At 39.3% G+C, this 13,228-nt stretch overlaps 1 protein-coding gene across 2 annotated transcripts in view; it reads left to right on the forward strand.

Annotated features, from left to right (window-relative positions):
- The window catches only part of LOC136875532 (dipeptidase 1), a 139,001-nt gene that overhangs the window by 26,214 nt on the left and 99,559 nt on the right, over positions 1-13,228 (forward strand). Inside the window, exon 1 of one of the 2 annotated variants that reach the window (XM_067149078.2) lies at positions 7,469-7,606. The exons of the other annotated variant lie outside the window; for it this stretch is intronic. Coding sequence (XP_067005179.2) covers positions 7,561-7,606 — 46 coding nt within the window. The 5' untranslated portion in view covers positions 7,469-7,560. Of the gene's footprint in view, positions 1-7,468; positions 7,607-13,228 lie in introns of those variants that run through there. 2 annotated transcript variants of the gene reach the window in all.

Here is a 13,228-nt window from a genome sequence, read left to right on the forward strand (position 1 = left end):
CCATGTTCCTGGATCTCGAGTTCTACGTCGGCACTCGTGCTGTCGCCCTCGTTCCACATGGAGAATACCTACTTGTAGCTCAACCTCAAGTATACTTGCGCCTTGCAGTACGTGCCCATGGCCAGTAGACAGTAATGATCGTTCTTCGAATGTCAAAAGCTTAGCGTAAAATCGCAAAAAATCGTATATATATTCCAGTATGGCAAACCACGTCACATACGAGTGTTAAGGTTTTAGTCCCATTGCACGTTATAAATTTCATATTAGAGCCCGTATTGTCAAAGTATCAACTTGTGAAACTTTAGATTTTATAATTCCACCTTTACAATACTGTAATTGTCTTTATTACAAAGACTACATTAAATTACACTCGCGAAACATGTGTCGTCCTTTTATAGGACATCTTCAGTCACAAATACAAATGCATAACATTAAAAATAAGGCGAGGACACATTAAAATAAGTAAATGCAAAGTCTTTGTATACTGTGACGCAGCTTGATAGCGTCTTGTCAATCTTCAATGTTAAAATGGTGCGGTGTGAACAAGATATGAAGCATGAAGTCCAATTAAAATCATATGTTAAAACTGTTGTTCAAAACAATGAATTGTCAATTATAAAACTATCTATCACAATGTGGCATCACCAGAACACTGTTTTATGTACAATATGCACATAATTTTATTTTCATAGCCACTTACGGAGTTTTATGGTATTCCGCAGTTCGTAGTGAGAATTCATCCATTCTGACGTCATCATGCCGTCTGTTTGCAAGATTTTTTTTTTTTTTTTGCTAGTGGCTTTACGTCGCACCGACACAGATAGGTCTTATGGCGACGATGGGATAGGAAAGGCCTAGGAGTTGGAAGGAAGCGGCCGTGGCCTTAATTAAGGTACAGCCCCAGCATTTGCCTGGTGTGAAAATGGGAAACCACGGAAAACCATTTTCAGTTGCAAGATTTTGGTGTAAAGCTTGGTATTGTGTCATAGAAGGCAATGGTATTTCTAATCGCAGTTCTACAGTATATAGAACGGTTGTCTTGTGAGCTCATAGGTCAGTCTCGAAGGAGCCTTTTCTTTTTTTTTTTTGCCAGGCAGAGACCTTTTTTAAGATACGTGACCGGTAATTGATTTACATCCGAGAGACAGCGAGGCATTTTTCGATTTTCCGATCACTAGAAGTTTTAGTTTTTCTTTTCCCGTCATATTAGCTCCCAGCATCATTGTAACCCTTTCTTTACTTGTTAACATTTCCTCACAAACCACAAATGTCTTATTGCACAGATAATGTTGCAGAAAATTCCAGTTACCGGGTATTCTTTGCTTCAAGGGAGGAAATTTTTGCTTCGAGAAATCGAGAAATTCGTGACACGAATTTCGAGTAACAGAGAAACAAATGTACATGAAGAACAGGAGAAATGGCCGGGAAATTTAAGTAACTTCGAGATATTGAAAATTGCAGTAATGGAGGTTCGAGATACTGAGGTTCGGCTGTATTTGCAAGAAAGCTCCTCATTTTATTCAATGATTTTTTTGCTCCGCGGCTCGTTTTTTATGTTGTTTTTGTGCTCTTCAGACTTCGTTTCAAACTCTATAAAATGACTTATAATTTAATGAAACTAAGGAAAATATTCCCTTAATACAAGTTTCCGATTTATTTAGGAACCAGTTTAGGCACAGTTTACTGCATAAGCTTGCAGGTAATTACAACATAATTATCATGCGCTTTGAAACAATACAAATGCATATACAACACTCATGCTGCTGTGAAAAATGCACAGCGAACATTCCAATACAATCGCTGAACCTTCTCGTATCCTGTTCCTTCACACGCACAGCTGAGCGTGTTGCTAATTGCTTGTAGGATGCTGGAGAACGGAAACAACACATACACTACTCACACTGCTTCCTCCCACTTTTCGCCTGCCAGACAACACAACAGTTTATTACCTGTCTTTCGATAGCCATTTGAATTCAACAACAAGAATTACACGGTGCAAATTTATTGAGTAGCATTAAACATTACAACCTCTTGCCAAACAATAAATAATACAAATTGGAACTTCCCAACACGCAAGAAATTCCTTTCAACCCATGGATGGCGACATAGATAACATTCACGGTATCTCCTGAAAGGGGTAACCACCAGAGGATCTCAACTTGGGAGCGCGGGTTGGCAAGTAAGGGGCCTTGATCTGAGTCCGACATCACTTACTTACTTACTTACTTACTTACTTACTTACTTACTTACTTACTTACTTACTTACTTACTTACTTACTTACTCACTTGCTTGCTTTGCTTGGCCCAGTAACCTCGCTTTCATCTTTCCATCCAACCTCCCTTGATAAATTCTTGTTCTCTTCCTACTACGCGTCCTGGAAAATAAATCACGCCCATACTTTTTCTTTTACCAATACATCCTTTGAGGTGTTAGAATTCTTCCATTTTTTCCTCTGATTAGTATCAAGGAGGGACTGAATTCCTAGTTCTACTTCCTTATACAACCATTACAATTATTACTATTATGATAATTATTATTTCTGTGGGCCTCCGTGGCTCAGGTGGCAGCAGGTGGCCTCTCAACCACTGGGTTCCGTGGTTGAAATCCCGGTCACTCCATGTGAGATTTGTGCTGGACAAAGCGAAGGTGGGACACGCTTTTCACCGGATACTCAGGTATTCGCTCTCATATTTCATTCCAGCAACACTCTCCAATATCATTTCATTTTCATCTGTCAGTCATTAACTATTACCCTAGAGGAGTGCGAAATGCTTCGGCAGTCGGCATAATTCCTATCCTCGCGACTAGATGGGGCTTCGTTCACTACATTCCTGACCAGGTCGAATGACTAGAAACAGGCTGTGGATTTTCATTGATTATCATTTGTGTGTTTAATGTCTTTTCATCCCTCGTCTCATCGTCATTAAGAAACGCCTCAGTGTCAAATTTCTGTGCTAAAAGAAACTTATGCAAAGTATTGCATACTCTTCTGACAAGAGGTGTCGACTTATGCGCACTTATCAATGAACTGTGAAAGTTCACACTTATATTAATATCATCAAATTATTACCAGTATTTTCACTTTAAAAATGCCTTAAATTAAAAATTGTATAGGGAAGTAATCTGACACTGTTTCTTAATAAATGAACACGGTCGTTGACCGGACATTTTTCCCAACAGCTCAATTTCTTCTCAGGGTATCCGATTGTCAAGTAAAATCTGGAGATTTTACACTAGGTTTCGCTTTACGTGAGGTCGAAGAGAATGGCGATCCACGGTAAACTTATCTGCGGTCGTTTGATATAGACATAATATCAATCAATTATTTCTCTTAACTAAGGTACCAACGACGCGAGAACTCAATATATTCAAATCAGGTATCTACCCATTCGTTAGTTCGCATATCTTACCAACTAACTTATCAAACATGTCAATATGAAAGAATTCATAACACACCAAATTATAGAAAAGCACAATAATAGTATTTATTGAATAAACAGATGCCCTATGAAAATGTAATCTGATTTGGGGTAGTATTTGGTCTGGTATTATTTACAAGTAAAGTTCAGAGTCAGCGCTGGCTTGTAGAAAAAGAAATAAATATAGTGTTAAGTTATGTACATCAGTTCCGTCATGAATTCAAATCGGATGCTAATATTTACAATTAATCACTGGACATCTAAGGTCCTCCTTGAAATCAAGTCCTTGAGCATGGGTTGGTCTTCCGGTAAGGATGTACTGCTCCCCAGCTTGGTCCATCATGCGTATTTAGCAAGCCATCATCATACTACTTCTGTTAGCAACAAAAATGCGGATTTCAGAGCAGTAAATAGCCATGGTATGTTCCATTCGAGGATAATAATTCCTCAATTGTTATTTCTTTTGCTGCTCTCAGAGGTGAATTTAATTTCGTCGGGTTTAAGTTCTGCGTATATATATCTATATCGGCTGCTTCTTGCAAATGTCGAAAAATTGTTCTTCTTCTCTTGAAACAAGACCAAGGTAGTCTTCTTCCCGTAAGAGAATCTTTCTCCTAGGTTTCACTTGCTTCTTCCTTGTAGAATGTAGCTCAGTTGCTGTCGAGATCCTCCCACGCGTATTTCGTCGTATCTTGCTTATTTTTATATTTTTTATCAGCTCTTCTACGTCGGCTGGTGAATTACGTCGTTTCTTTTACTACGACGATCCCTTTTTCTCAAGTAACTCTACTAAATCTTTCCGTCTTCTTCAAATTACGTAGCGCATTTGCCACTTGCGTCTTCACTGTCCGATGAAAATTTTTAAGATGGAGTTTTTTAACAATCCGTTGTCTTCTATTTTTTTTTGTAAAACAATTCACTTGACAGTCCACTGTCCGTAGTGCCTTCAATATTTGACCGTTCCGTGACGTGTATGGCCTTCAATAATATCGCATTAGATATCTATTCCTTGCATCTGATAGATCAGATGGGCCATACCTACACTCGGCGCCATTTTGAAAGCTGTCTACGGGATGTAAATGGGCACATAATCTTGTATTATATTCGTTAATTGTTGTTCAAAACTGATGAATATAAAATATTCTCTTACATATAGAAACGGTACCACCATGTATACTTGCTTTGAGCTTAGGGGAACATTAGTAGTCGTTGTACTATCTGCATAACTTCGGTTCGAATTTTAAACGATAGGTATTTTTGTGTAAGTTGCGTCCAGAATTAGAAAGAAATGCGTTTTATAAATGCCCATCATGTCTGTATGTACATGTATGTATGTATGTATGTATGTATGTATGTATATACGCAAATCATGAGAAAAAATAGAACAAATTTTTATGATGACCGGTACTGAATTTCAGGAGAGAATGAACTATAAATTAGGCTATATTTTTTTCACACTGGATAAACTAGTAATTTAGGGGAAGATCTAAAAATCTATCGAATGTCTCCGTTAATACTGTTTCAATCAATAAATGCTAAATAACAGAAATTGCAGAGAATAAAATCTCTAATCTTATGCATACTATAATCTCATCCTACAACAAATAATAACGGGAATGTTTTATATTTATTTCCTCCATCCCACCGTTGTTAATGTTAATACCATCAAATAAGCCTTTAAAACAGAGCATTGATCTATTATTAAGCCGGCCGCGAGTGTGATACGCGAACTAGGGGAGTGCCTTGCACGGTGGAGCAGCCTGGGAGTTGGGCAACATTCTTCTCTATCTATTCGCCTGGATCATGCATGTTCTAATGTTACTTGCTACAGCGGTCCATCATTGCCTTCCAGCTACTTGCTCGGTGCCTTGGAGGCGCTGGATAGGAATGGAGAGGCACCAAAGTGTTCACCATAGTTTGTGGCCAGGTCATTCCAAAGCTGGAACTTGACGTGGGTAGACCGTAAGCATAGTAGTGTTCACATTTCACTTCATCGAACATTTATATTATATCGCTTTTATTTTTTACAATTTGTTTTACGTCAGTGCGACATAGATAGGAGTTATGGGGACGGCGTGATGGGAATGGTCTAGAAGCGGGAAGGAAGCGACCAGGGTCTTAATTAATTAAGACATAGCCCCAGAATTTGCCTGCCGTGAATATGGGAAACCACGGAAAACCATCTTCAGGGCTGCCGACACTGAGTATCGAACCCACTATCTCCCGAATGCAAGCTCACAGCTGCGCGACCCTAACCGCACGACCAACGTTTAACCGCACATTCGAATTGGAATTATATGTTCACAAGAATACTGGCGTTATTTTATGCGTATACGCTCGGCCGCCTTTGCTCCTAAGAAATATCCTGGTAATCATTTTTCAATATAGGCTGAGTGTCCGGCTCCATGGCTAAATGGTTAGCGTGCTGGCCTTTGGTCACAGGGGTCCTGGGTTCGATTCCCGGCAGGGTCGGGAATTTTAACCATCAATGGTTAATTTCGCTGACACGGGGGCTGGGTGTATGTGTCGTCTTCACCATCATTTCATCCCCATCACGACGCGCAGGTCACCCATGGGTGTCAAATCAGAAGACCTGCACCTGGCGAGCCGAACATGTCCTCGGACATTCCCGGCACTAAAAGCCATACGCCATTTCAGTATAGGCTGAGTGAAACTCAGGACCATATGACCATCCAGCAATAGAAATCTATGTTCTTAATTTGTTGTCTTCCTGGAAAGGATCCAAGCCCCAGTCCTTGCTGAGCTGAGCTGAACTGAGCTAGTGAGCAGACGAGCATGGTAATGATCCGGGAGTGCAGGGAAAGCAGTATGGGCGTAACCGTGCAGCAGTATAGGGGTTCGATAGGGCAATGGCACAGCCGGATCAAGTTGATCAAGACGGAATGCAAATTAGGAGTTAATAAGGACTAGGACTGATAGAACTGTTGATGGCGGCAACTATAGTGGCTACTCTATTAGTCATCGGAGGCGTCGAGATGAACCCAGACCCATTGACATGGGTGGACATGGAGAAAATCAAGGAAGTTGTGCGCGATGCTTCTCAGGCTGACCAGACCAAAGAAATGTTCGAGCTGCAGTATCAACAAATTAACGATATGAAGGACAGAACTAACAGAAATAAAGGAGAAGTTAAGAGAAGAAGAAGAAAAAGAAGAAAATCGGAGGACAAAGGCGTTATAAGAACAAGCTCAGTGTCTCCAATGGCGGGATAGCAGAATAATGGAGGAGAAGAGAATTATTATTATTATTATTATTATTATTATTATTATTATTATTATTATTATTATTATTATTATATGCGGCCTGGAGGAAACGGAATTGATGGAGTCCACGATGGAATTGATGAACTCGGTCTTAAAGCTAATGAGAGAGAATTTAGACATTGACTGTACTGAAAGGGCTATAGATGATTTGTATAGGATGGGAAAGAATAGGGGAAGAAGACCTGTTAGAATTAATTTGTTTCTTTACTAATGGCAAGCCGAATTTTGAATAGTGCGAGGAAGTTGAAAGGCAGCAAGGCTTGGATAAAAAGGGATATGGACAGAAAAAGCCTCCACGAGCAAAAAATTCTACAATTCCATTTACGACAAGCAAGAAAGTCGAATCTACGGACATTTATAAGCAAACTGCTTTACGACGCACCGACTCAGATAGGTCGTATGGCGACGATGGGACAGGGAAGTGCTGGGAGTGAGAAGGAAGCGGCCGTGGCCTTAATTCACAGCCCCAGCATTTGCCTGGTGTGAAAATGGGAAACCACGGAAAACCATTTTCAGGGCTGCCAACAGTGGGGTTCAAACCCGCCATCTCCCGAATACTGGATACTGGCCGCACTTAAGCGACTGCAGCTATCGAGCTCGGTAACATTTATAAGAGGAGACCGCTGATACCTGAGCGGGAACGTGGACGGTCAGTGATCTAGGCGATATGTTCAAAGAACGAAGTAAGCAGTTTGGGTCATCAGTGGAAGTGCATGGTGAAGGAGTGATGACACAAGGGATTCCAGAGTCTACGTGTAGTGCTGGTGTTGATAACCCTGGACAGGTGATTCAACGATTTACGTCAGATCTCCCAGTGGAGTCAAATAACAGGTGGAGGAAGGACTAGGAGAGCCGGATGTCAACAGCGGGACAGCGTGGAGCAGCTGAGGATACTTCCAGGCGTAAGTCAGTGAGTCTAAAAGACTTTTTTCAGAAAAAGGGGATTGGTTCAGATAGTAGCCTAGAGTAAAAATCACAGAAAAACTATCTGAGAAGGGCGTTATTTGCTCTCTTGAGGGGAGTATGATGGAAATGGGAAGATCTAGAATGACTAGAATTAAGTCAGGGAGTTTAGTGGAACACAGAAGTAAAATATAACTAGAGTTAAATGTGTGTGTTGCGTATGTTGGGTATTCAGCCCGAAGGCTGGAGTGATCCTCTACAGCTCCACCAACAGCTGCCATAGACAGCCTAGGTGTCACTGAAGAGGCATACTAGGGAAGTGAGGAGTGAGGTAATTTCCCGTTGCTTTCCTCACTGTGCCAGAAATTACTATTGCACATCAGTCTGCCAAGCCCACTGAAATTCATGCACCAACCGGTCCTATGAGCGATATTTTCACACCATTCATAACAGGGACTGGCTGCATAAGGAATGGCATTACTGGCATCGCTCATACATCGGTCACTTTCATATTGTCAAAGCCAAGGAAGAGACGGAGACAGGTCAATGAAAGTAACAAATTTATTCTAGCCCATTCCAGAAGACATAGTGCACTGTAAACACTACATCCTGCCAGCAAAATCATGTGTTAATATTAAAGAAATATGGAACAAAACAGGTATAACGAAGCCTTTAAAGTACTACTGGAAGATATAGACATCCTTGAACTTATAGAAACTTGGTCTGATTACAAGAAAGACCTAAAGATAGAAGGGTGTATTGAATGAAGTCAATATGGGTCAAGGTGATCCTATAGAGGAAGAATATCGGGCGGAATATCGGTGGTAATCAAAGACAACCTAAAAGAGAGTATACAGCTCTTAGAATCTCGGTTTAATGAATTGATCTGGATAAGAATAAAAGATAGGGTCAATTGGAGGAATGAAATATGTATAGCTTTTATATATAATCCACCTTTGAGCTCTCCATTTGCGCAGAATGAATTCTTTTGAGAATTTAGTAGCAGAAATTAGATGAGAAGTACGTATGATCAGGCAAGCATTATAATTATGGGAGATCTTAACGCGAGAATAGTGGACAAAAATCCAGTTGACAGTCAAACATGAGGACGAGGTGTTAGTTAATAGAAATAGCCAGGATAAAGAATGTAAAGGAAATGGAGAAAAACTAATAGTACGGTAATAATAATAATAATAATAATAATAATAATAATAATAATAATAATAATAATAATAATAATAATAATCGTATGGCCTCAGCTACCGTTTGCAGACATTTCGATTTGACGCCATCTGGCTGTCTGCTCGTCAATTTCGACGTTCCGTTTTACTCTAGGTCCGCTAGATGGCAGACAGAGTAAACCGGATCTCTCTTGGGCGTCTATGGCTGAGATTTAATTAATTTTGTCGGGTAAATACCAAATGTATCACCAGAGATCTTTTACATGCCGACATCGTACGACATGGAGTGTCGAATGGACTTTTTTCCGCCCTTCAAAAATCCGACTAGCTCTTGGGATCCGGAGGCCGACACTCTACCACGGATCCACAGAGGCAGCTATAGTACGGTAGATGAGCTTTATATATTGAATGGATTGTGGTTCGGAGATGAGAGTGGAAAAACTAACCTATGTAATAAAAATGGGGCAGTACAATTGACCTAGTTATATGCTGTAGGTAAAATCTCCAAATTATCAAAGAGATACACATGCCAGTATCCATAAAATTAATGATTCAAGATATAAGAGTGCAGGAGATCGTTTACGATAACGTAAAGGAGAAGAAGATACCTAGGTATCGTTGGAGAGAAGAATTAGGGAATGAATTCAGACAGTACTTCAATGGAGAAAGGCCGGTTTTACCTGTCATCTTTCATTCCAGCAACACTCTCCATTCTCATTTTATAGCATCTGTCAGTCAGTAATACATCACTTTGGGAGTGGCAACCCCATCGTACTAATAGCCTATATATGATTCATTCATTACATCCCTGACCTGGTCAATTAAGACAGACGAAGTCGGGATGGCAACAAAAGATAGCTGTAGACATAAATAAAAAATGTAAGAACAATGATAGATTGAAAATATGGAGTAATATAAATCAGATAACCAAGAAGAAGTCGGGTTCTGGGAGGACCAATATAAGTCATAGTACATGGGCCCGGTATTTCGAGAAATTACTGAATAAAGAAGACAAGTGGAGAGCTCGAGAGATCATCATGAGGGGAGTTTGAGTGTCACTCTGCCTGAATTAGAGGAAGCTAGTTTGATCAGGAAATAAGAAACCTGTTACAAGGAGCCAAAAAGAGAAAATCAGGAGCTATTTCTGCTATCACATACGAATTTTGAAAAGAGGTGGGAGAGTGAAACAGCATGTTGGAAATTTTGACAAGGATATTCAATAACATTTTCGAGAAAGGGGTATTCTCGAAAGTTTGGAAAGGGGGGATAATATGCTCTATATACAAAAATAAATGGGACAGAAAATCCGGGCAACTATAAGGGAAATAACTTATTAGACACATTGGGAAAAGTATATACTGGTATATTAGCAAATAGACTAAGGAACTGCGTAGGGAGACATTCAATCCTGCCGAAATTTCAAAGTGGTTTCAGAAGAGGGAGAAGAACACCAGATAATATTTATATTGTGAGAACTCTTATTGACAAATATGTAAAGAATAAAGGAGGTAAGCTATATATTACATCAATAGATTTAAAAAAGCATTTGGTACTGTGAACAAGGGGGCAGTCGTTACTAGGTTGATACAAGTTGGAGTTTCATGTAAAATGATAAGAGCTATAGAAAATATTTATGCTGAAGTAAAGTGTACAGTGCCAGTGAAATAAGGAGTAGTGGTAGTAGAGATTATCTCTAAAATGGGGCTGAAACAGGGGTGTAAATTATCACCGATTTTATTTCTATTGTTTGTTAACGATATACTGGGAATTTGAAAGTGAGGAGAGATTTGCTCTGCCATGTTTAGAAAATCAGGATATTCCTGGTCTTGTCTTTGCTGACGACATACTCCTGTTCACACCAAAGCCAGCTTCAATGCAAAAAGTATTGATGGTATCGAGAAGTACTGTAAGCAATGGAATATGAAAATTAACGCACAGGAAACTAGAGTAATGGTGTGTAAAAAGGGAACAAATTAGCAAACAAGGAAGAATGGTATCTTGAAGGAATAAATCTCTAAGTAGTTAACAAGTTAGAATATTTAGGAATTATAATATCAGGAAATGGAAAATTGTCTGAACACGTCAAGAGGGTAAAAATGATTGGTGGAGCAGCTCTAGCTAGTATACGAATATTAGATAACAGGATGCCTAATGTTCGTTTTAGGGTGCAACTAAATGTATTCAAATGCTGTGATTAAATCTGAAATATTATACGGTTCAGAAGTATGGGGCACAGATAAAAAAATTCGCATTGCTTGCTTCTGTCACTGGTAGATTTATTAAAATAATTACAGGCTTACCAACATGTACAGCGAATAGTGGAGCAAGATTATTGTGTACAGACATTAATATAAAGGATTCAAACCCACGTCCAGGTGAACCGAGCACGCCTTTATCCCCTCGGCCAGGCAGCCCCAATTCGTAAATAGCCACTTAATTAAATTTAATGAACAAACAATCGTAAACATCAATTTCATTTAATCTTTTAGCAATCTGAAATACACCATATTATTATTATTATTATTATTATTATTATTATTATTATTATTATTATTATTATTATTATTATTATTATTATTATTATTATTATGTCCAGGATTGGTTTTGCCCTCGAACTGAGCGAGGGATCCCACCTCTACAGCCTCAAAGGTAGTGTTATAGAGCGTGAGACATTTTGTCAGTGATACACCTGGGGAGAAGGACCCATACGTCGCACAGGCGGCGTCACCTGCTATTCTGAACAGTGGCCTTGTTGGTGGATGGGAAGATCGGAAGGGATAGACAAGGAAGAGAGAAATAAGCGGCCGTGGCCTTAAGTTAGGTACCATCCCGGCATTTTCCTGGAAAATGTGGAGAAACCATTTCGAGGATGGCTGAGGTGGCAATCGAACCCCCTCTACTCAGTTGACCTCCCGAGGCTGAGTGGACCCCATTCCAGTCCTCGTACCAGTTTTCAAATTTCGTGGCAAAGCCCGGGACGTATTATTATTATTATTATTATTATTATTATTATTATTATTATTATTATTATTATTATTATTATTATTATTATTATTATTATTAATTTTATGCCTTTGCTGGTGGGACCTAGTGTTTACAGTGCACTATGTCTTCTGTTATTGGCTAGAGCAATTTTTTAACTTTCACTGATCTGTCTCAGTCTTATCCTTGGCTTTGACAATATGAAAGTGACTGAGGTACGAGCGATGCTAGTAATGCCATTCCTTATGCAGCCAGGCCCTGCTATGAATGGTGTGAACATGTTCCTCATAGGGTCGGTTGATGCATGCATTTCAGTGGGCTTGGTAGACTGATATGTAATAGCTACTTCTGGCTCGGTGAGGAAAGCAACGGGAAACTACCTCACTCCTCATTTCGCTAGTATGCCTCGTCAGTGATGGCCTGTGATGTCTAGGCCTTCTATGGCAGCTGATGGCGGAGCTGTTGGGAATCCAACCAGCCTTAGGACTGGCGACTGAACATACATTATTATTATTATTATTATTATTATTATTATTATTATTATTATTATTATTATTATTATTATTATTATTATTATTATTAGAATACAGTTCGTTTGAGCAATTAAAATTATAACGTAACAAGGGCGAAAAATAATTCAACCAGCAGTTAATAAAGGGATAGTATACTTAAGAAGTACTCTTACTGGGATGCGATTTTTGCTATCATTGGACTTGATTATTAACCGCCTGTGGTTAACCAACTGATATATATTTTTATAATTTCCCACGAAATTTTGTAAACTATAAGAATTAAGATTACAATTATTTTATAGCTCGATGGATGAAGCTGTACGCATAAACCGACTTCAGTGGTGGGGGTATATGAGACGAATGGATGAGGATAGGTTACCTAGGAGAATAATGGACTCTGTTATGGTGGGTAAGAGAAGTAGAGGGAGACCAAGACGACGATGGTTAGACTCAGTTTCTAACGATTTAAAGATAAGAGGCATAGAACTAAATGAGGCCACAGATCTAGTTCCAAATAGAGGCTTGTGGCGGCGTTTAGTAAATTCACAGAGGCTTGCAGACTGAACGCTGAAAGGTATAACGGTCTGTAATGAAGATGTATGCATGTATGTATGTACTGCACACTTGCTTAACGTTTGTCAACAGCTAAGCCTACCTCTGGCTCTTGGAAATGTAGACTTTTCTGGTCTCAGGGATTCCGGGTTCTTCAGTCACTTGTTAACATGAATCGGCGAGTGGTATAAGGAAATCTAATTATCACTTGAAATAATATTCAAGAAGTGGGCTAAAGATGTATTTATTATCAAAAAATCAATGCTGAATTCAATAGATGTGTGGCATCAAATAAAGAAAATTGATTGACATTAATGAAACATGATAAGGTGAAGACTTCAGAAAGAATAGTTTTACGGTTATTGAAGTAAGATAACGTAAATTGCCACTGATA

This window comes from Anabrus simplex, chromosome 6, assembly GCF_040414725.1.
Source record: "Anabrus simplex isolate iqAnaSimp1 chromosome 6, ASM4041472v1, whole genome shotgun sequence".
Taxonomy (NCBI): domain Eukaryota; kingdom Metazoa; phylum Arthropoda; class Insecta; order Orthoptera; family Tettigoniidae; genus Anabrus; species Anabrus simplex.